At 54.2% G+C, this 22,963-nt stretch overlaps 2 protein-coding genes across 2 annotated transcripts; one reads left to right on the top strand and one right to left on the bottom strand.

The window, feature by feature from the left end:
• Positions 1–472: 472 nt before the first annotated feature.
• Positions 473–2,097, top strand: LOC127466071 (sodium/glucose cotransporter 2-like; the record flags this gene model as incomplete). The annotated part of the gene is made up of 2 exons (XM_051776676.1): positions 473–586; positions 1,864–2,097. Coding segments are annotated over 2 exons (287 nt in total), but the record flags the coding sequence as incomplete, so codon positions are not given.
• Positions 2,098–3,476: 1,379 nt separating this feature from the next.
• Positions 3,477–22,384, bottom strand: LOC127466072 (RUS family member 1-like; the record flags this gene model as incomplete). The annotated part of the gene is given in 15 exon segments (XM_051776677.1): positions 3,477–3,616; positions 4,749–4,826; positions 7,766–7,927; positions 8,608–8,678; positions 9,650–9,707; positions 11,401–11,639; positions 12,629–12,699; positions 13,557–13,658; positions 14,708–14,813; positions 15,786–15,818; positions 17,232–17,277; positions 18,848–18,905; positions 18,907–18,963; positions 20,746–20,823; positions 22,249–22,384. Coding segments are annotated over 15 exon segments (1,402 nt in total), but the record flags the coding sequence as incomplete, so codon positions are not given.
• Positions 22,385–22,963: the final 579 nt, after the last annotated feature.

Genomic DNA, 22,963 nt, shown 5'->3' with positions numbered 1-22,963 from the left:
GGGTTTGAGGGGATTTGGGGGGGAATTTGAGGGGGTTTGGGGGGTCCCAGCTGTATTTTGAGCCCCCCCGGTGATTTTTTGGGGGGGTCCCAGCTGATTTTGGGGGGGTCCCCGGTTATTTTTTGACCCCTCCCAGGTGATTTTTTGGGGGGGTCCCAGATAATTTTTGACCCTCCCAGCTCATTTTTGGGCCCCCCCAGGTGATTTTTTGGGCCCCCCAGGTGTATTTTGACCCTCCCTAGGTGATTTTCGGGGGGTCCCAGACGATTTTTGGGGGGGTCCCAGACGATTTTTACGGGGTCCCCGGTGATTTTTGGGGGGTCCCAGACGACTTTTGACCCCCCCAGACGATTTTTGGGGGGTCCCCGGTGATTTTTGGGGGGTCCCCGATGATTTTGGGGGGTCCCCGGTGATTTTTGGGGGGGTCCCAGATAATTTTTGACCCCCCCAGACGATTTTTGGGGGGTCCCAGACGATTTTTGGGGGGGTCTTTTGCAGCTGCACCGGTTGGTTTTCAGCCTCCGGCACAGTCGGGAGCCCCGGATCGACCTGGACGCCCCCAAAAACGGGGGGGTCCAACTGCAGGGTGAGGGGGGACCCCAAATTTGGGGGGTCTCAGGGGTCCAGGGGTCCGAATTTGGGGGGTTTGGGGGTCCAGGTGACCCAAATTTGGGGGTTTGGGGGTCCAGGGGTCCAAATTTGGGGGTTTGGGGGTCCAGATGTCCCAAATTTGGGGATTTGGGGGGTCGGGGGATCCCAAATTTGGGGGTTTTGGGGGGGTCCAGCTCCAGGGGGAGGGGGGACCCCAAATTTTGGGGGGTCTCAGGGGTCCAGGTGACCCAAATTTGGGGGTTTGGGGGGTCCAGGTGACCTCGTGGTTCCCAAATTTGGGGGGTTCTGGGGGGTCCAGCTCCAGGGGGAGGGGGGACCCCAAATTTTGGGGGGTCTCAGGGGTTGAGGGATCCAAATTTGGGGGGTTTGGGGGTCCAGGTGACCCCAAATTTGGGGGTTTGGGGGGTCCAGGGGTCCAAATTTGGGGGTTTGGGGGGTCCAGGTGACCTCGGGGGTCCCAAATTTGGGGGTTTAAGAGGTCGGGGGGTCCCAAATTTGGGGTTTTGGGGGGGTCCAGCTCCAGGGTAAGGGGGGACCCCAAATTTTGAGGAGTCTCAGGGGTTGAGGGGTCCAAATTTTGGGGGTTTGGGGGGTCCAGGTGATCTTGGGGACCCCAATTTTGGGGGTTTAAGGGGTCAGGGGGTCCCACTTTGGGGGGGTCCCAATTTTGGGGTCCCGATTTTGGGGGGTCCCAATTTTCGAGGGAGCCCAAATTTTTAGGGGGGTCCCAATTTTGGGGTCCCAGTCATGGGGGGGTCCCAATTTTTGGGGTTACAGTTTTTGAGGTCCCACATTTTTGGGAGGGTCCCAATTTTTAGGGTGGTCCCAATTTTTAGGGTGGTCCCAATTTTTAGGGTGTGTCCCAATTTTTAGGGTGTGTCCCAAATTTTGGGAGGGGGTCCCAATTTTTGGGTGTGTGTCCCAATTTTTGGGTGGGTCCCAATTTTTGGGTGGTCCCAATTTTTAGGGTGGGTCCCAATTTTTGGGGTGGATCCCAATTTTTGGGTGGGTCCCAATTTTTGGGCTCCCAATTTTTGGGAGAGTCCCAATTTCTGGGATCCCAATTTTTGGGGTGGTCCCCAATTTTTGGGGAGGGTCCCAATTTCTGGGATCCCAATTTTTGGGGGTCCCAATTTTTGGGAGAGTCCCAATTTTGGGGGTCCCAATTTCGGGGCTCCCAATTTTTGGGGCGTCTCCCAATTTCGGCCTCCCGACCCCTCCCCCTTTCCCCTTCCCCCCCCAAATTTCCAGACGTGGAGGCGGAGCCTGCGGCGCAGGGGGCGGAGCCGGCGACGGGCGGAGGGGGCGTGGCCGAGGCCGTGGCCACGCCCCCTCCCGAGGACCCCCTGTGGGGCCGCGTGGTCGACGTCAACGCCCTGATCCTGATGGGCGTGGCCGCCTTCCTCTGGGGGTACTTCGCCTGAGGCCACGCCCACCCCAAGAAAGACACGCCCCCTCAATAAAGACACGCCCCCCCTCAATAAAGACACGCCCACTTCCGGAAAAAAAAACAAGTCCAAAAGACCCTAAAACGGGTGAAAACGGCCCAAAAATACCCGAAAATGAGGCGAAATGAGCCCAAAATGATCCTAAAATGCCCCAAATTTCCTCTCCAAACCCTCCCAATTTCCCCCAAATCCCCCAAAATGGCCCCAAATTACCCCAAATCCCACCAAAATGGCCCCAAATTCCCCCCAAAACGAGCCCAAAAACGAGCCCGAAATGGCCCCAAATTACCCAAAAATGAGCCCAAAAATGAGCCCAAAATGGCCCCAAAATACCCCGAAATGAGCCCAAAAATGACCCCAAAATGGCCCCAAAATCCCCCAAAATGGCCCCAAATCCCCCCAAAACGAGCCCAAAAAATGAGCCCAAAATGGCCCCAAAATCCCCCAAAATGGCCCCAAATCCCCCCAAAATGAGCCCAAAAATGAACCCAAAACGGCCCAAAATCCCCCAAAATAAGGCCAAAGATGAGCCCAAAATGGCCCCAAAATACCCCAAAATGAGCCCAAAAATGAGCCCAAAAATGGCCCCAAATAACCCAAAAATGAGCCCAAAATGGCCCCAAATCCCCCCAAAAATGAGCCCAAAAATGAGCCCAAAATGGCCCCAAAATGAGCCCAAAATGGCCCCAAATTACCCCAAAATTACCCCAAAAATGAGCCCAAAATGGCCCCAAATCCCCCCAAAATCGCCCCCAAATTACCCCCAAATGACCCCAACCCCCCCCCAAATTTTCCCCAAACTCCCCAAATCCCCTTAAATGGCCCCAAAATGGCCCCAAATCCCCCCAAAATGATCCAAAAAATGAGCCCTAAATGGCCCCAAATCCCCCCAAACTGAGCCCAAAATGACCCCAAATCCCCCCAAAATGACCCCAAAAAATGAGCCCAAAATGGTCCCAAAATCCCCCAAAACGAGCCCAAAATGGCCCCAAATTCCCCCAAAACGAGCCCAAAAATGAGCCCAAAATGGCCCCAAAATCCCCCAAAATAAGGCCAAAAATGAGACCAAAATGGCCCCAAATCCCCCCAAAATGGCCCCAAATTACCCCAAATGGTCCCAAAATCCCCCCAAATGGCCCCAAATTACCCCAAAACAAGCCCAAAAATGACCCCAAAATGGCCCCAAATCCCCCCAAAACGAGCCCAAAAATGAGCCCAAAATGGCCCCCAAAATCCCCCAAAATAAGGTCAAAAATGAGACCAAAATGGCCCCAAATCCCCCCAAAATGGCCCCAAACCCCCCCAATTCCCCCCAAAATCCCTCCCGCCCCAAAACTTCACGTTTTTGGCAACGAAAACCCCAAATCGGGGCTTTTTTTGGGGTCGTTTTTATTCGGTCTCTCCTTGTCGGGGGGGGTGGGCGGGGCTCGGAGGAGGGAGGGGGCGGGGTCACGGCTTGGCCACGCCCCCTCCCGGCGCTGGCCCCGCCCACTGGAGCCGCCACTCGTCCGGGGCCAGCAGGGGGCGCTGAGTGTCCCAGCCCGCCGCCGCCAGGCCTGCAGGGGGCGCCAAGCGACATCGGCGTCGTTAGCGTTAATTAGCGCTAATTAGGGATAATTAAAGGGGTTTTTAGGGGTTATTAGGGGTAATCAGAAGGGTATCGGGGTATTTAGGGGGTTATTGGGGTAATTAGGGGTTAATTAAGGGTTATTAAGGGGTTATTGGGGGGTAATTAGGGGGTTATTGGGGGTAATTAGGGGGTTACTGAGAGTAATTAGAGGGTTATTAGTGGTTATTAGGGGGTTATTGGGGGTAATTAGGGGGTTATTAGAGGTAATTACCCTGCAGGAGGACGGGGTCGAGTAATTAGGGAACTATTGAGAGTAATTAGAGCATTTTTGGGGCTAATTAAGGGGTAATTAGGGCATTTTGGGGGTAATTAAGGGGTAATTAGGGGTAATTAAGGGGTAATTAGTGGTAATTACCTTGCAGGAGAGCGGGTCCGAGTAATTAGGGAGTTATTGGGGGTGATTAAGGGGTAATTAAGGGGTAATTAGTGGTAATTACCCTGCAGGAGGGCGGGGTTGAGTAATTAGGGAGTTATTGGGGGTAATTAGGGGATAATTAAGGGGTAATTAGAGGTAATTACCTTGCAGGAGAGCGGGGCCGAGTAATTAAGGTATTATTGAGGGTAATTAAGGGGTAATTAGTGGTAATTTCCCTGCAGGAGGGCGGGGCCGAGAAATTAAGGTATTATTGAGGCTAATTAGGGGCTAATTAGGGGTAATTAAGGGGTAATTAGAGGTAATTACCCGGCAGAAGGACGGGGTGGAGTAATTAAGGTATTATTGAGGGTAATTAAGGGGTAATTAGAGGTAATTACCCTGCAGGAGGGCGGGGCCGAGTAATTAAGGTATTATTGAGGGTAATTAAGGAGTAATTAGTGGTAATTACCCTGTAGGAGGGCGGGGCCGAGTAATTAAGGTATTATTGAGGCTAATTAGGGGCTAATTAGGGGTAATTAAGGGGTAATTAGAGGTAATTACCCGGCAGAAGGACGGGGTGGAGTAATTAAGGTATTATTGAGGGTAATTAAGGGGTAATTAGAGGTAATTACCCTGCAGGAGGGCGGGGCCGAGTAATTAAGGTATTATTGAGGGTAATTAAGGGGTAATTAGTGGTAATTACCCTGCAGGAGGGCGGGCCCGAGGCGCTGCCACAGCCGGGTGGTCTCGGCCAGGACCCCCCAGGGGACGGAACCGGGGGCTGGGGGGGACAAGGGGGGTCACCCCAAAATCCACCCCAAACTCACCCCAAATCCCTTAAATTGACCCCAAAATCAACCCCAAAATCAACCCCAAACTGACCCCAAAATCCCTTAAATTGACCCCCAAATCAACCCCAAAATCCACCTCAAACTGACCCCAAAATCCCTTAAATTGACCCCAAAATCAACTCCAAAATCCACCCCAAAAGCCCCAAAATTGACCCCAAAATCAATCCCAAAATCCACCCCAAACTGACCCCAAAATCCCTTAAATTGACCCCAAAATCAACCCCAAAATCCACCCCAAAAGCCCCAAAACTGACCCCAAAATTGACCCCAAGGACCCCAAAATTGACCCCAAAGAACCCCCCAAGTCAACCCCAAAATTAACCCCAAAATAATCCCAAAAGCCCCCAAATCGACCCCAAAATCGGCCCCAAAATCAACCCCAAACTGACCCCAAAATCCCTTACATTGACCCCAAAATCAACCCCAAAATCCACCCCAAACTGACCCCAAAATCCCTTAAATTGACCCCAAAATCGGCCCCAAAATCGGCCCCAAAATCCAACCCAAAATCCCCAAAATTGACCCCAAAATCGGCCCCGAAATCCACCCCAAAAGTCCCCAAAATTGACCCCAAATTCCACTCAAAATCAACCCCAAAATCGGCCCCGAAATCCACCCCAAAAGCCCCAAAACTGACCCCAAAATTGACCCCAAGGACCCCAAAGAACCCCATAAATCAACCCCCAAATCAACCCAAAATAAACCCAAAAGCCCCAAAATCGACCCCAAAATCGGCCCCAAAATCAGCCCAAAATTGACCCCAAATCCCTTTAATTGACCCCAAAATCACCCCCAAAATCCACCCCAAAATCCCCAAAACTGACCCCAAAGTTGACCCCAAGGACCCCAAAACTGACCCCAAAGAACCCCCGAAGTCAACCCCAAAATAAACCCCAAAATAATCCCAAAAGCCCCCAAATCGACCCCAAAATCGGCCCCGAAATCCGCCCCAAAAAGCCCCAAAACTGACCCCAAAATCAACCCCAAAATCAGCCCAAAATTGACCCCAAAATCCCTTAAATTGACCCCAAAATCAAGCCCAAAATCCACCCCAAACTGCCCCCAAAATCCCTTCAATTGACCCCAAAATCAACCCCAAAAATCCCCAAAATTGACCCCAAAATCCACTCAAAATCAACCCCAAAATCGGCCCCGAAACCCACCCCAAAAGCCCCAAAACTGACCCCAAAATCAACCCCAAAATCCACCCCAAACTGACCCAAAATCCCTTAAATTGACCCCAAAATCGGCCCCAAAATCCACCCCAAAAGCCCCAAAATCGACCCCAAAACCAACCCCAAAAACCCCCCCAAACCAACCCCAAACTGACCCCAAAAGCCCCAAAATCGACTCCAAAATCGGCCCCAAAATCAGCCCAAAATTGACCCCAAATCCCTTAAATTGACCCCAAAATCAACCCCAAAATCAACCCCAAAAATCCCCAAAATTGACCCCAAAATCAACCCCAAAATCCACCCCAAACTGACCCCAAATCCCTTAAATTGACCCCAAAATCGGCCCCAAAATCCACCCCAAAAGCCCCAAAACTGACCCCAAAAATGACCCCAAAGAAACCCTGAACTCAACCCCAAAATAAACCCCAAAAGTCCCAAAATTGACCCCAAATCCCTTAAATTGACCCCAAATCCCCTCAGGGACCCTCCAAAGCCCCCGAAACCCCCAAATCCCCCCCAACACCCTCCAAACCCCCCCTCAAGCCCCCCAAATTCCACCGAACCCCCTCAAATCCCCCCAAATCCCCCCAAAATCCCCTCAAATCCCCCCAAACTCCCCCAAATCCCCCCCAATCCCCCCCAATCCCTTCAAATCCCCTTTAAAACCCCCCAACTCCCCCAAACCCTCCCAAATCCCCCTAAAACCCCCTAAACTCCCCCCAAATCCCCCTCAAATCCCCCCCAATCCTCCCAAATCCCCCCCAAATCCTCCCCAAATCCCCCCCAGGACCCCCCCAAAATCCCCCCAAACCTCCCAAATCGTCCCAAACCTCCCCAATTTCCCCCAAATCCCTCCAAATCCCCCTCAATCCCCCCAAATCCCCCCCAAATCCCACCCTGGCCCCACCAACTCCCCCCCAAATCCCCCCAAAACCTCCCTCAAAACCCCCCAACCCCCCCAAACCCCCCTCAAATCCCCCCAAATCCCCCCTAAACCCCCTCAAATCCCCCCAAACCCCCCCAAACCCCCTCAAACCCCCCCAAATCCCCCCAAATTCCCCCCAAATCCCCCCCAAATCCCCCCCAACTCCCCCCAAACCCCCCCCAAATCCCCTCCAATCCCCCCCACAGATCCCCCCCAACCCCCTCAAATCCCCCCCAACTCCCCCCCAAATCCCCCCAAATCCCCCCCAACCCCCCTCAAACCCCCCCCAAAGCCCCGTAAATCCCCCTCAAATCCCCCCCAGATCCCCCCAAATCCCCCCAACCCCCCTCCCAAATCCCCTCAAATCCCCCCGAACCCCCCCAAATCCCCCCCAACTCCCCCCCAATTCCCCCCAAATCCCCCCAAACCTCCCAAAATCCCCCCGAAATCCCCCCCAGTTCCCCTCAAATCCCCCCCAACTCCCCCCAAATCCCCCCCAATCCCCCCCAATTCCCCCCAAATCCCCCCAAACCTCCCCAATTCCCCCCAAATCCCCCCAAAATCCCCCCCAAACCCCTCAAATCCCGCCAAATCCCCCCAAATCCCCCCCAATCCCCCCCAAATCCCCCTTAAACCCCCCTCAAATCCCCCCCAATCCCCCCCCAAATTCCCCCCAACCCCCTCAAATCCCCCCCAAATCCCCCCAAATCCCCCCAAATCCCCCCAAACCCCCCCCCAAACCCCCCCAAATTTTTTGGGGGTCTCTCACGACATCCTCTCAGCCGCCTCTGGAGGGGTCCCAGGAGCCCCCCCAGGGGGGTCCGGGGGTCCAGGTCGGGCCCCAAAAGCTCCTCGAGCAGCAGGGCCTGGGCCCCCGAAATCAGGGGGGTCTCGGGGGGGCACCCCCGGCGCAGCCCCACCCCCACCCAGCCTGCGGGGGGAGGGGCAAAAGGTAAAGGGGGGGGGCACCTGGGGGGGGCACCCCAAAATTTGGGGGGGTTTAGGGGGGTGGGAGAGGAAAATTTGGGGGGTTTTGAGGTCACCTGGACCCCGAAAACCCCAAAATTTGGGTCTCCAAGGACCTGAGACCCCCAAATTTGGGTCCTGGAAGGTCCCCTGGACCCCCCAGACCCCCAAATTTGGGTCCTTGAAGGTCACCAGGACCCCCCAACCCCCAAATTTGGGACCCCAAATACCTGAGACCCCCAAATTTGGGTCCTTGAAGGTCCAAACACACCTGAGACCCCCAAATTTGGGTCCTTGAAGGTCACCTGGACCCCCCAGACCCCCAAATTTGGGTCCTTGAAGGTCACCTGGACCCCTCAGACCCCCAAATTTGGGTCCTTGAAGGTCACCTGGACCCCCCAGACCCCCAAATTTGGGTCCTTGAAGGTCACCTGGACCCCCCAGACCCCCAAATTTGGGTCCTTGAAGGTCACTTGGACCCCCCAGACCCCCAAATTTGGGTCCTTGAAGGTCACCTGGACCCCCCAACCCCCAAATTTGGGTCCTTGAAGGTCACCAGGACCCCCTAGACCCCAGAATTTGGGTCCTTGAAGGTCCCCAGGACCCCCCAGCCCCCCAAATTTGTGGCCCCGCCCCCAGCCCCACCTCGGGAGGGGCGGAGCACGATGACGTAATCGGGGCTGCCACATTCCAGGGCCTTCTGGAACTCGGCCTCGCTGGGGAAAATGGGGGAAAAATGGGAAAAATGAGGAAAAAGGGGGAAAAAAGGGGGAAAAATGAGGAAAAAATGAGAAAAAAAGGAGAAAAAAAGGAGGAAAAATGATGAAAAAAGGGGGAAAAAAGGGGGAAAAAGGAGGAAAAAAGGAGAAAAAATGAGAAAAAAAATGAGAAAAAAATGAGAAAAAATTAGGAAAAAAGAGAAAAAATGAGGGAAAAGGAGGAAAAATGAGAAAAAATTAGAAAAAGGAGAAAAATGACAAAAAATGAGAAAAAAGAAGAAAAATAAGAAAAAAATGTGGAAAAGGAGAAAAAAAGATGAAAAAAGGAGAAAAATGAGAAAAATGAGGAAGAATGAGAAAAATTAGGAAAAATGAAAAAAAAATGAGAAAAAATGAGGGAAAATCAGAAAACATGAGAAAAATGAGAAAAAAGGAGAAAAAAAAGAAGAAAAAAGGAGAAAAAAGGAGAAAAAGTAACAAAAAACGGGAAGAATAAGGAAAAAGAGAAAAAATAAGAAAAATGAGGAATAATGAGAAAAAATGAGGAAAAAGGAGAAAGAATGAGAAAAATGAGGGAAAATGGGAAAAATGAGAAAAAAGCAAAAAAGGGAGAAAAAAGGAGAAAAAATGAGGAAAAATGAGAAAAAATTAGAAAAATGACAAAAACGAGCAAAATGAGGAAAAAGGAGAAAAAAGGAGAAAAACGAGAAATGGCAAGAAGTGACACAAAAATGACATAAAACGAGACAAAAAAGACTCAAAAATGACACAAGATGACACAAAATGACACAAAACGACATAAAAATGACAAAAAAATGACATAAAATGGCCAAAAACAGCAAAAAAGGACTTAAAAATGATGCAAAAATGACACGAAACGACCCAAAACTGACACAAAAGGTCCCAAATTCCTCCCAAATTCCCCCCAAATGTCCCAAAATTCCCGGAATTCCCGAATTTTGGCTCACCTGGTGACGAGCTGCTCCAGGGGGGCTCCCAGGTGAAGGTGGAGGCGGGTGCTGAACCCTGGGGAGGGGACAGGGCACCCAAAATCACCCCAAAATCACCCAAAATCACCCCAAAATCACCCTAAAAACACCCCAAATGACCCCAAAACGAACCAAAATGACCCCAAATGACCCCAAATACCCAAAATTACCCCCAAATGACCCCAAATTACCCAAAATGGCCACGAATTAACCCAAAATGACCCCAAAATGCCACCAAATGGCCCCAAAATAACCCAAAGTACCCAAATTAGCAAAATGACCCCAAATTACCCAAAATTACCCCAAATGACCCCAAAATCACCCAAAATACCTCAAATGACCCCAAAATGACCCCGAATGACCCAAATTACCCAAAATGCCCCAAAATTACCCCAAAGTGCCCAAAATTACCTGAAATACCCCAAAATATCCCAAATACCCCCAAATTACCCAAAATGACCCAAAATTACCCCAAATTAGCCAAAATACCCCAAAATACCCCCAAATGACCCAAAATATCCCAAATTATCGAAAATACCCCAAATTACCCAAAATGCCCCCAAAATACCCAAAATGACCCAAAATACCCCCAAATTACCCCAAATTTCCCAAAATACCCCAAATTACCCCAAATGCCCCAAAATTATCCAAAATCACCCAAAATACCCCAAATGACCCGAAATGACCCAAAATTCCCCAAAATGACCCCAAATTACCCAAATTACCCCCAAAATACCTCAGATTACCCCAAAAAGCCCCCAAAATGAACCCAAATTACCCAAAATACCCTGAATGACCCAAAATTCTCCAAAATACCCCCAAATTACCCAAAATACCCCAAATGACCCCCAAATGACCCCAAAATGACCCAAAATGACCCAAAAGTACCCCAAATACCCCAAGTTAGCCAAAATGCCCCAAAATTACCCCAAACTACACAAATGACCCCAAAACGACGCCAAAATGACCCAAAATGAATCAAAATGACCCAAAATGACCCAAAATACCCCAAATTACCCCAAAATAACCCCAAATTACCCAAAACTACCCCAAATACCCCAAATTAGCAGAAATACCTCAAAATTACCCAAAATTACCCGAAATAACCCTAAAATGACCCAAAATGACCTTAAATTACCCAAATTACCCCCAAATTACCCAAAATACGCCGAATTACCCAAAATACCCCCAAATTACCCCAAATGACCCAAAATTTCCCCAAATGCCGCCAAATGACCCCAAATGACCCAAAACACCCCAAAATTACCCCAAAATGGCTCAAAATTTCCCCACATTACCCAAAACACCCCAAATGATCCCAAAATGACCCAAAATTACCCCAATGATCCCAAAATGACCCCAAAACGATCCCAGATGACCTCAAATTACCCAAAATGCCCCAAAATTACCACAAATACCCAAAACTACCCCAAACACCCGAAAATGGCCTAAAATTGCCCAAAATTGCCCAAAATACCCCAAATTAACAAAATACCCTGAAATTATCCCAAATTACCCAAAATGACCCCAAAATGACCCCAAATTGCCCCAAATTGCCCCAAAATGACCCCAAATCCTCCCAAATTCCCCAAAATTCCACAAAATGCCCCAAATTTACCCAAAATGCCCCCAAATTGCTCACATTACCCCAAATTACCCCAAATCCCCCCAAATGACCCCAAAACGCCCCCAAATCCCCCAAATTGACCCCCCCCAAAACCCCCCCTCACCTGGCAGGAGGGGCTCCCGGGGGTTCACCTGCTCGGGGCGTGGCACCTCCAGGGTGACCCCGCTCCCCCGGAAAGCCACGCCCCTCTGGCGGCTTTCAGCCCCGCCCCCCCGGAGGGCCCAGCCAATGGCGAGGCGGAGGCGGGGCCTGTTGAGGGTGGGCAGGGTGAGGGCGGCGACGGCGCCCAGGTTGGCGCCCAGGTGGGTGCCCAGGAGCAGCGCCAGGACGGCCCAGGTGAGCCTGGGGGGGGGGGACACGCCCACTCAGGCCACGCCCACTCAGGCCACGCCTGCTTAGGCCACGCCCAGTCAGGGTAAACCCCGCCCCCGGGGTGAAAACGCCCCTAAAAGCCACGCCCACCTCACCGGAGAGGGTCTAGAACTCACCTGGAGGGGGTCAGGAGGCCACGCCCACTCGCCTGGGATGACTTAGGCCACGCCCACACCTGCTAAGCCACGCCCACCTGCTTGAACGCCCCCTAAAAAACACGCCCACCTCACCTGAGAGGCCCCAAAACTCACCTGGGAGGCCCCAAAACTCACCTGGAGGGGGTCAGGAGGCCACGCCCACTCACCTGGATAAGCCCACAGGCCACGCCCACTCACCTGAGACACGCCCACGCCTGCTAAGCCCCGCCCACCGCCCCAAAAACCCCATTGAAGCCACGCCCACCTCACCTGGGAGGCCCCAAAACTCATCTGGATGAGGTCAGGAGGCCACGCCCACTCACCTGGACGAGCCCACAGGCCCCGCCCACTCACCTGAGACCCGCCCATGCCACTTAAGCCACGCCCACCGCCCCAAACGCCCTCTAAAAGCCACGCCCACCTCACCTGAGAGGCCCCAAAACTCACCTGGACGAGCTCAGGAGGCCACGCCCACTCGCCTGAGACGACTTAGGCCACGCCCACACCTGACAAGCCACGCCCACCTGCTCGAACACCCCAGAGAAGCCACGCCCACCTCACCTGAGAAGCCCCAAAACTCACCTGGATGGAGCCCAGGAGGCCACGCCCACTCACCTGGAGGAGCCCTGAGGCCACGCCCACTCTCCAGAGAAAGCCCCGCCCACTCGTTCCGGCCCCGCCCCTTTCCCAGCCCTCACCCCTTTTTCCCAGGTCCCGCCCCTTCCCAAAGCTCCACCCCTTCTCCAGGCCCCACCCCTTTTTCTCCAGGCCCCTCCCCTTTCCCCAGGCCACGCCCCCTCCACAGGCCACGCCCCCTCTCACCAGGGCCTCCCGTCCAGCAGGGGGAGCAGCAGCAGCGACAGCAGAAGCCCCGCCCCGTTCACCAGCGTCTCCTGCCCAGTACAGACCAGTACGGACCAGTAAGGACCAGTATGGACCAGTACAGACCAGTACGGACCAGTATGGACCAGTAAGGACCAGTATGGACCAGTACAGACCAGTACGGACCAGTATGAACCAGTACGGACCAGTAAGGACCAGTAAGGACCAGTACGGACCAGTACGGACCAGTAAGGACCAGTACAGACCAGTAAGGACCAGTATGGACCAGTACAGAGCAGTATGGACCAGTATGGACCAGTAAGGACAAGTACGGACCAGTAAGGACCAGTATGGAGCAGTACGGACCAGTAAGGACCAGTATGGACCAGTAAGGACCAGTACAGACCAGTATGGACCAGTATGGACCAGTAAGGAGCACTATGGACCAGTATGGACCAGTAAGGACCAGCATGGACCAGTACAGACCAGTATAAACCACTATGGACCAGTACAGTCCAGTATGGACCAGTACGGACCACTATGGACCAGTATGGACAAGTACAGACCAGTACAGACCAGTACGGACCAGTATAAACCAGTATGGACCAGTATAAACCAGTATGGACCAGCACAGAACAACATGGCCAGTATGAATGCACGTGGACCAGTACAAACCAGTACAGACCAGTACAGACCAGTACAGACCAATATGGACCAGTACAAACCAGTACAGACCAGTATAGACCAGTACAAACCAGTAACACCAACCAGCCCCTCCCAGTCCCTCCCAGTCCCTCCCAGTTCCCTCCCAGTCCCTCCCAGTCCCTCCCAGTCCCTCCCACTCCCCTCCCAGTCCCTCCCAATCCCCCCCCAGTCCCTCCCAGTCCCTCCCAGTCCCCTCCCAGTCCCTCCCAGTCCAAACCAGTACCTGACTGGCGTCCTTGGCGGCCACGTCGGCCACGTTGTCCCTCCGGGCCTGGTGAACGGCCAGAGCCGCCCGGGTGGCCCCGCCGGCCACGCCCACCACGCACTGCCACCAGTACAAACCAGTATAAACCAGTATGAACCACTATAAACCAGTATAAACCAGTACAGACCAGTATAAACCAGTATCGTGCCTTTGCACCCCCCCAGTGCCTCCCAGTATCACCCCGGTGTTGCCCACTGGGAATGCACCAGTATAGACCAGTATAGACCAGTATAAACCAGTATGAACCAGTATAAACCAGTGTAAACCAGTATAGACCAGTATAAACCAGTATAAACCAGTAGAGACCAGTATAAGCCACTATGGACACCGTAGACCAATATAAACCAGTATGAATAACATAAACCAGTATAGACCAGTATAAACTGGTATAAACCAGTATAGATTACTATAAACCAGTATAACCCAGTATAAACCAGTATAGACCAGTATAAACCAGTATAAACCGGTATGGATAATACAAACGAGTATTAAGCAGTGTAATCCAGTATAGACCAGTATAAACCAGTATAGACCGATATAAACAATATAAACCAGTAGAGACCAGTATAAACCAGTATGACCTCTGAACCCATCCCAGTCCCTCCCAGTATAACCCAGTCCCTCCCAGTTTCCTCCCAGTATAACCCAGTCCCTCCCAGTATAACCCAGTCCCTCCCACTCCCCTCCCAGTCCCTCCCAGTTCCTCCCAGTCCCTCCCAGTATAACCCAGTCCCTCCCACTCCCCTCCCAGTCCCTCCCAGTCCCTCCCAATCCCCTCCCAGTCCCTCCCAGTTTCCTCCCAGTCCCTCCCAGTTCCTTCCCAATCCCCTCCCAGTCCCTCCCAGTCCCTCCCAATCCTCTCCCAGTATAACCCAGTCCCCCCCAATCCCCTCCCAGTCCCCTCCCAGTCCCTCCCAGTCCCCTCCCAGTCCCTCCCAGTCCCCTCCCAGTCTCTCCCACTGCCTCCCAGTATAACCCAGTCCCCTCCCAGTCCCTCCCAGTTCCCTCCCAAACCCCTCCCAGTCCCTCCCAGTCCCCTCCTAGTATAACCCAGTCCCTCCCAGTCCCTCCCAATCCCCTCCCAGTCCCTCCCAGTCCCTCCCAGTTACCTTGGCCGACGCCGCCAGCGCCAGGAGGGCGGGGCCAGCGCTCAGCCAATGGGGTGCCAGGAGCTCCAGGGTCAGGGCGAGGTCATTGAGCAGGTCGGCCGCCAGCCTGGGGGGGCGGGGCCGCACCCAATATGGCGCCCGGGGGGCGGGGCCTCATCCAATATGGCGCCCGGGGGGCGGGGTCTCACCCAATATGGTGCCCGGGGGGCGGGGTCTCACCCAATATGGCGCCCGGGGGGCGGGGTCTCACCCAATATGGTGCCCGGGGGGCGGGGTCTCACCCAATATGGCGCCCAGGGGGCCGGGCCAGACCAGACATGGCGCCCAGGGGGCGGAGCTTGGATATATATAGGAAGGGAGGGGGCGGGGCTTAAGAAATGGGCTTATGGAGGAGGGGGCGTGGCCTGATTCCGGAAGTGGCAGGGGAAGTGGGTGGGGCTTATGGAGAAGGGGGCGTGGCTTGTTCCCACGTATGTCAGGGAAAGTGGGCGGGGCTTATGGAGGAGGAGGCGTGGCCTGACTCCCATTTATGGCAGGGAAAGTGGGCGTGGTTTATGGAGGAGGGGACGTGGCCTGATCCCGGAATGGGCAGGGGGAGTGGGTGGGGCTTATGGAGGAGGGGTGTGGCCTGATTCCAGAGATGGCAGTGGAAGTGGGCAGGGCTTATGAAGGAGGGGGTGTGGTCTGATTCCAGAATTGACAGTGCAAGTGGGCGGGGCTTATGGAGGAGGGGGCGTGGTCTGATAACACCTATGGTAGGGGAAGTGGGCGGGGCTTATGGAGGAGGGGTGTGGTCTGATCCCGGATATGGCAGGGAAAGTGGGCGTGGCTTATGGAGGAGGGGGCGTGGCCTGATTCCAGAAGTGGTAAGGGAGTGGGCGTGGCTAATGGAGAAGGGGGCGTGGCCTGATCTCAGAAGTGGCAGGGGGAGTGGGTGGGGCTTATGGAGGAGGGGGCGTGGCCTGATCCCAGATATGACAAGGGAAGTGGGCGGGGCTTATGGAGGAGAGGGTGTGGTCTGATCCCGGAAGTGACAGGGGAGTGGGCGTGGCTTGTGGAGGAGGGGGCGTGGCCTCACCGCCACTGTTTGGCCTCACAGTCCAGGCGGCTCCTGGGGGGGGAAACCAGTACGGACCAGTAAGGACCAGTACGGACCAGTAAGGACCAGTATGGACCAGTAAGGACCAGTACGGACCAGTATGGACCAGTATGGACCAGTATGGACCAGTAAGGACCAGTACAGACCAGTATGGACCAGTACGGACCAGTACGGACCAGTACAGACCAGTATGGACCAGTACGGACCAGTATAGACCAGTAAGTCCCAGTAAGGACCAGTAAGGACCAGTAAGGGCTCCCAGTGCTCCCAGTGCTCCCAGTATGGACCAGTAACTCCCAGTAAGGGCTCCCAGTGCAGACCAGTAACTCCCAGTATGGACCAGTAAGGGCTCCCAGTGCTCCCAGTGCTCCCAGTAAGTCCCAGTAAGTCCCAGTAAGGGCTCCCAGTGCAGACCAGTAACTCCCAGTATGAACCAGTAAGGGCTCCCAGTGCTCCCAGTGCAGACCAGTAACTCCCAGTAAGTCCCAGTGCGGGCTCCCAGTGCTCCCAATATAGACCAGTAACTCCCAGTATGAACCAGTAAGGCCTCCCAGTGCTCCCAGTATGGACCAGTAACTCCCAGTAAGGACCAGTAAGGGCTCCCAGTGCTCCCAGTATGGACCAGTAACTCCCAGTAAGGACCAGTAAGGGCTCCCAGTGCTCCCAATATAGACCAGTAACTCCCAGTATAGACCAGTAAGGGCTCCCAGCGCTCCCAGTATGGACCAGTAAGTCCCAGTAAGGGCTCCCAGTGCTCCCAGTGCAGACCAGTAACTCCCAGTATGAACCAGTAAGGGCTCCCAGTGCTCCCAGTATGGACCAGTAAGGACCAGTAAGGCCTCCCAGTGCTCCCAGTAGGGACCAGTAACTCCCAGTAAGGACCAGTAATGGCTCCCAGTGCTCCCAGTATGGACCAGTAAGTCCCAGTAAGGACCAGTAAGGGTTCCCAGTGCTCCCAGTACAGACCAGTAACTCCCAATATGAACCAGTGCGGGCTCCCAGTGCTCCCAGTATGGACCAGTAACTCCCAGTATGACCCAGTAAGGGCTCCCAGTGCTCCCAGTATGGACCAGTAACTCCCAGTATGAACCAGTAAGGGCTCCCAGTGCTCCCAGTACAGACCAGTAACTCCCAATATGAACCAGTGCGGGCTCCCAGTGCTCCCAGTATGGACCAGTAACTCCCAGTAAGTCCCAGTAAGGGCTCCCAGTGCTCCCAGTAAGTCCCAGTAAGAGCTCCCAGTGCTCCCTGTACGGACCAGTAAGGACCAGTAAGGGCTCCCAGTGCTCCCAGTAAGTCCCAGTAAGGACCAGTAAGAACCAGTATGAACCAGTAAGGGCTCCCAGTGCTCCCAGTACAGACCAGTAACTCCCAGTACAGACCAGTAAGGGCTCCCAGTGCTCCCAGTATGTCCCAGTGCCTCACCCCTGCAGCCACACGAAGCCGATCCTGGTGACGATCCCGACGCCGTCTGGGGGGGTTTTGGGGGGAAAAACGACAATTTTGGGTCAAAATCGGGATTTTGGGGTCAAACTGAGGAATTTTGGGGTCAAACTGGGGGATTTTGGGTTAAAATCTGAATTTTGGGGTCTAACTGGGGGATTTTGGGGGCTGAGAAGGACTTTGGGGGCAAACTGGGGGATTTTGGGGTCTGAGGAAGTTTTGAGGTAAAATTCGGGGATTTTGGGTCAAACTGGGGGATTTTGGGGTCTGAGAAGGATTTTGGGGTCAAAACCAGGATTTTGAGTCAAAATCTGAATTTTGGGGTCAAACTGGGGGATTTGGGGTCAAAAACAGGATTTTGGGGTCAAACTGGGGGATTTTGGAGTCTGAGGAGGATTTTGGGGTCAAACTGAGGGATTTTGGGGTCTGAGAAGTATTTTAGGTGAAACTGGGGGATTTTGGGGTCAAACTGGGGCATTTTGGGGTCTGAGGAATATTTTAGGGATCAAACTGAGGGATTTTGGGGTCAAACTGGGGGATTTTGGGGCAGAATTGGGGGATTTTAGGGTCAAACTGGGGCATTTTAGGGGGGGAAAACCTGGGATTTTTGGGGTGAAAACCAGGATTTCGGGGTGAAAAATCAGGATTTTGGGGTACAGGGAGGGTTTTTGGGGTGAAAAATAAGGATTTTGGGGTGAAAAATCAGGATTTTTGGGATCTGCGGAGGGTTTTTGGGGTGAAAAACCCGGATTTTGGGGTCCGGGGAGGGTTTTTGGGGTGAAAAATCAGGATTTTGGGGCCCGAGGAGGGGTTTTGGGGTGAAAAGGAGGGATTTTGGGGTGCAAAGGAGGGTTTTTGGGGTGCAAAGGGGGGGTTTTGGGGCGCAAAGGGGGGGTTTTGGGTTGAAAAGGGGGTTTTTGGGGTCCAGGGAGGGTTTTTGGGGTGCAAAGGAGGGTTTTTGGGGTGAAAAACCGGGATTTTGGGGTACAAGGAGAGTTTTTGAGGTGAAAAATCAGGATTTTGGGGTGAAAAATCAGGATTTTGGGGCCCGAGGAGGGATTTTGGGATGAAAAATCAGGATTTTGGGGTCCGAGGAGGGATTTTGGGGTGAAAAGGGGGGGTTTTGGGGCGAAAAATCAGGATTTTGGGGTGAAAAAACAGGATTTTGGGGTGAAAAACCCGGATTTTGGAGTGGAAAATGAGGATTTTGGGGTGAAAAACCAGGATTTTGGGGTGAAACCCCCAGATTTTGGGGTGAAAAATTGGGATTTTGGGGTGAAAAATTGGGATTTTTTGGGTGAAAAATCGGGATTTCGGGGTGAAAAATCAGGATTTTGGGGCCCGAGGAGGGATTTTGGGGTGCAAAGGGGGGTATTTGGGGCGCAAAGGGGGGTTTTTGGGGTGAAAAATCAGGATTTTGGGGTGCAAAGGGGGGTTTTGGGGCGAAAAGGGGGGTTTTTGGGGTGCAAAGGGGGGTTTTTGGGGTGAAAAATCAGGATTTTGGGGTGCAAAGGGGGGTTTTTGGAGTGAAAAGGGGGGTTTTTGGGGTGAAAAATCAGGATTTTGGGGTGAAAAGGGGGGTTTTTGGGCCGACCCACCCCTGAGCACCCAGGTGAGGGTGGCCCCGGTGACGGTGGCGGTGCCGTCGCCGACGCCCCACGGCCTGGAGCACGGCCCGGGTGGAGAGCGAGCCCGCCAGGCTGCTGCACAGGGCCTAACCAGGACAGACCAGTATAAACCAGTATAGACCAGTATAAACCAGTATAGACCAGTATAGAGTGATATAGAGCAATATGGACCAGGATGGACCAGTTAGAGACTGGAGAGCCCGCCAGGCTGCTGCACAGGGCCTAACCAGGACAGACCAGTACGGACCAGTATAAACCAGTATGGACCAGTATGAACCACTATAAACCAGTACAGACCAGTATAAACCAGTATAGACCAGTATAGATCAATATGGACCAGTTAGAGACTACAGAGTCGCCAGGCTGCTGCACAGGGCCTAACCAGTACAGACCAGTACGGACCAGTATGGACCAGTATGGACCAGTATAAACCAGTATAAACCAGTATAAACCAGTATAGACAAGTATAAACCAGTATAGACCAGTATAGATCAATATGGACCAGTATGGACCAGTTAGAGATTACAGAGCCCGCCAGGCTGCTGCACAGGGCCTAACCAGTACAGACCAGTACGGACCAGTATGAACCAGTACGGACCACTACAGACCAGTATAAACCAGTATGGACCAATATAGAGCAGTATGGACCAGTATAGATCAATATGGACCAGTATGGACCAGTACGGACCAGTTAGAGACTACAGAGCCTGCCAGGCTGCTGCACAGGGCCTGCCCAGTACAGACCAGTATGGACCAGTACGGACCAGTACAAACCAGTATAGACCACTATAAACCAGTATAGACCAATATGGACCAGTACAGACCAGTATAGACCAGTATAGATCAATATGGACCAGTATGGACCAGTTAGAGATTACAGAGCCCGCCAGGCTGCTGCACAGGGCCTGCCCAGTACAGACCAGTATGGACCAGTATAAGCCAGTACGGACCAGTACAGACCAGTATAAACCAGTATAGAACAGTATGAAGTAATATGGACCAGTATGGACCAGTATGGACCAGTACGGACCAGTATAGACCAGCATAGAGCAGTACAGACCAGTATAGACCAGTCCCCTCCCAGTCCCTTCCAGTATAACCCAGTCCCTCCCAGTCCCCCCCAGTCCCTCCCAGTCCCCTCCCAGTCCCTCCCAGTCCCTCCCAGTGCTCCCAGTCCATCCCAGTCCCCCCCCAGTCCCTCCCAGTCCCTCCCAATCCCCTCTCAGTCCCTCACAGTCTCTCCCAGTCTCTCCCAGTCCCTCCCAGTCCTTCCCAGTCCCTCCCAATCCCCTCCCAGTATTTCCCAGTCCCTCCCAGTGCCCCCCCAATCCCCTCCCAGTCCCTCCCAGTCCCTCCTAGTTCCCTCAAATCCCCTCCCCAGTCCCTCCCAGTCCCTCCCAATCCCCTCCCAGTCCCTCCCAGTCCCTCCCAGTCCCCCCCAGTCCCCTCCCAGTCCCTCCCAGTCCCTCCCAATCCCCTCCCAGTCCCTCCCAGTCCCTCCCAATCCCCTCCCAGTATCTCCCAGTCCCTCCCAGTGCCCCCCAATCCCCTCCCAGTCCCTCCCAGTCCCCTCCCAGTCCCTCCCAGTCCCTCCCAATCCCCTCCCAGTCCCTCCCAGTCCCTCCCAATCCCTCCCAGTCCCCTCCCAGTATAACCCAGTCCCTCCCAGTCCCCCCCAGTCCCTCCCACTCCCATCCCAGTCCCTCCCAGTCCCTCCCAATCCCCCTCCCAGTCCCTCCCCAGTCCCTCCCAGTCCCTCCCAGTCCCTCCCAATCCCCTCCCAGTCCCTCCCAGTCCCTCCCAGTCCATCCCAGTCCCCCCCAATCCCCCTCCCAGTCCCTCCCAGTCCCTCCAGTCCCCCCCAGTACCTGCAGCCCGTCCCACAGCTGGTACTGGGCGTAGTCGGGGCTGACGCTGTCGGGGAAGCCCTGGGGGAGCAGCACCCGCTGGGGGGGGGGAAAGGGGGGTCAGGGACCCCCAAAATAGCCCCAAAATACCCCAAAACCACCCCAAAATAGCCCAAAACCACCCCAAAATAGCCCAAAACACTCCAAAAACTCACCCGGGACCCCCAAAACACCCCAAAATAGCCCAAAAATAACCCAACCCCCCCCCTAAAAACACCCCAAAAACCCCCTCAAATACCCCAAAAATGCAGCCGGGACCCCCAAAAACTCACTCAGGATCCCCCAAAACACCCCCGAAACTCACTCGGGACTCCAAAACACCCCAAAAATACCCCAAAACCTCACTCGAGATTCCCAAAATACCACCAAAATACCCCAGAAACTGATTCAGGACTCCCAAAAAACCAACCAAAATACCCCAAAAACTCACCCGGGATCCCCCAAAAAACCTCCAAACCAACACCAAAATACCCCAAAATACCCCAAAAATGCAGCCAGGACCCCCAAAACCTCCCTAAAATACCCCAACAAACTCACTTCGGAACCCCCCAAAAAAACCCCAAATCCCGCCTAAACCCCCCCAATTTCCCCCCAAATCCCCCTCAAATCGCCCCCAACCCCCCCAAAATCTCCAGCAACCCCCCCCAAATCACCCCAAACTCCCCCAAATACCCCCCAAATTCCCTCAAATCCCCCTCAACCCCCCCCCAAGATCCTCCCAAGATCCCCCCAAAATCCTCCCAAATCCCCCCAATTTTCCCCCAAATCCCCCCTTACACTCCCCCAAAATCCCCCTCAACCCCCCCCCAAATCCCCCAAAGCCCCCTAAAGCCCCCAAATCCCCCCAAATCCCTCCAAACCCCCCAAAATCCCCCCCAAATCCCCCCTTTACTCCCACAAATTCCCCCCAAATCCCCCCCAAACCCCCTCAACTCCCCCAAAATCCCCCAAAACTCCCACTCAAACCCCCCCAACCCCCCCAAATCTCCTCCAACCCCCTCAAATCCCCCCAAAATCCCCCCAAACCCCCTCAAACCCCCCCAAATGCCCCAACTCCCCCCCAACCCCCCAAAATCCCCTTTAAATCCCCCCAATCCCCCCCAACTCCCCCCGAATCCCCCCCCAAATTCCCCCTAAATTCCTCAAACCCCCCAAAATCCCATCAAATCTCCCCAAATCCCCTCAAACCCCCCCAACTGCCCCCCCAAATTCCCCCAAAACCCCTCCAAATCCTCCCAAACCCCCCAATTTCCCCCCAAATCCCCCCTAAACCTCCCCAAATCCCCCCAAATCCACCCCAAATCCCCTCCCAATCCCCCCCAAACCTCCCCAATTTCCCCCCAAATCCCCCCTGAAATCCCTCCAACTCCCCTCAAATCCCCCCCCAAACCCCCCCAAAATCCCCCCCAAATCCCCTTTAAATCCCCCCAACCCCCCCAAATCCCCCCCAAATCCCCCCCTCACCGTCGCCGCCCTCCGCAGCCAGTTTTTGGGGGTCCCCTCCCCGGGGGTCTGGAGTCGTTGGAGACCCCCCCGGGGGTCCCCCCGGTACCACCCGGCCTCGTGGGGACCCCAAAACTCCCGGCACAGGGGGGGGGGTCTGGGGAGGGGGGATTTGGGGGGGTTTAGGGGGATTTTGGGGGGATATGGGAGGGATTTGGGGGGATTTGGGGGATTTGGGGGGATTTGGGGGGGATTTGAGGGGGATTTGGGGGGATTTTGGGGGGTTTAGGGGGGATTTGGGGGGGTTAAGGGGGATTTTGGGGGGATTTGGGGGGATTTGGGGGATTCGGGGGATTTGGGGGGGATTTGGGGGGGATTTGGGGGGCATTTGGGGGGATTTTGGGGGGATTTGGGGGGGATTTAGGGGGGATTTGGGGGTGCTTGGGGGGGATTTGGGGGGATTTTGGGGGGATTTGGGAGGGATTGGGGGGGTTTGGGAGTGAAATTGGGGTGGTTTAGGGGGACTTGGGGGTCTGGGGGGGATTTGGGGGGTTTGGGGGGTCCTGGGGGGATTTGGGGGATATGGGAGGGCCTCGTGGGGACCCCAAAACTCCCGGCACAGGGGGGAGGGGTCTGGGGAGGGGGGATTTGGGGGGTTTAGGGGGGATTTGACGGGTTCAAGGAGGATTTTGGGCGGATTTGGGGGGTTTTGGGGGGAATTTGAGGGGTCCTGGAT

The sequence above is a fragment of the Manacus candei genome, unplaced genomic scaffold (genome assembly GCF_025592945.1).
Source record: "Manacus candei isolate 608988 ecotype Guabito, Panama unplaced genomic scaffold, ASM2559294v1 h1tg000587l, whole genome shotgun sequence".
NCBI lineage: Eukaryota > Metazoa > Chordata > Aves > Passeriformes > Pipridae > Manacus > Manacus candei.
This window is presented reverse-complemented; position numbering and strand designations above follow the sequence as displayed.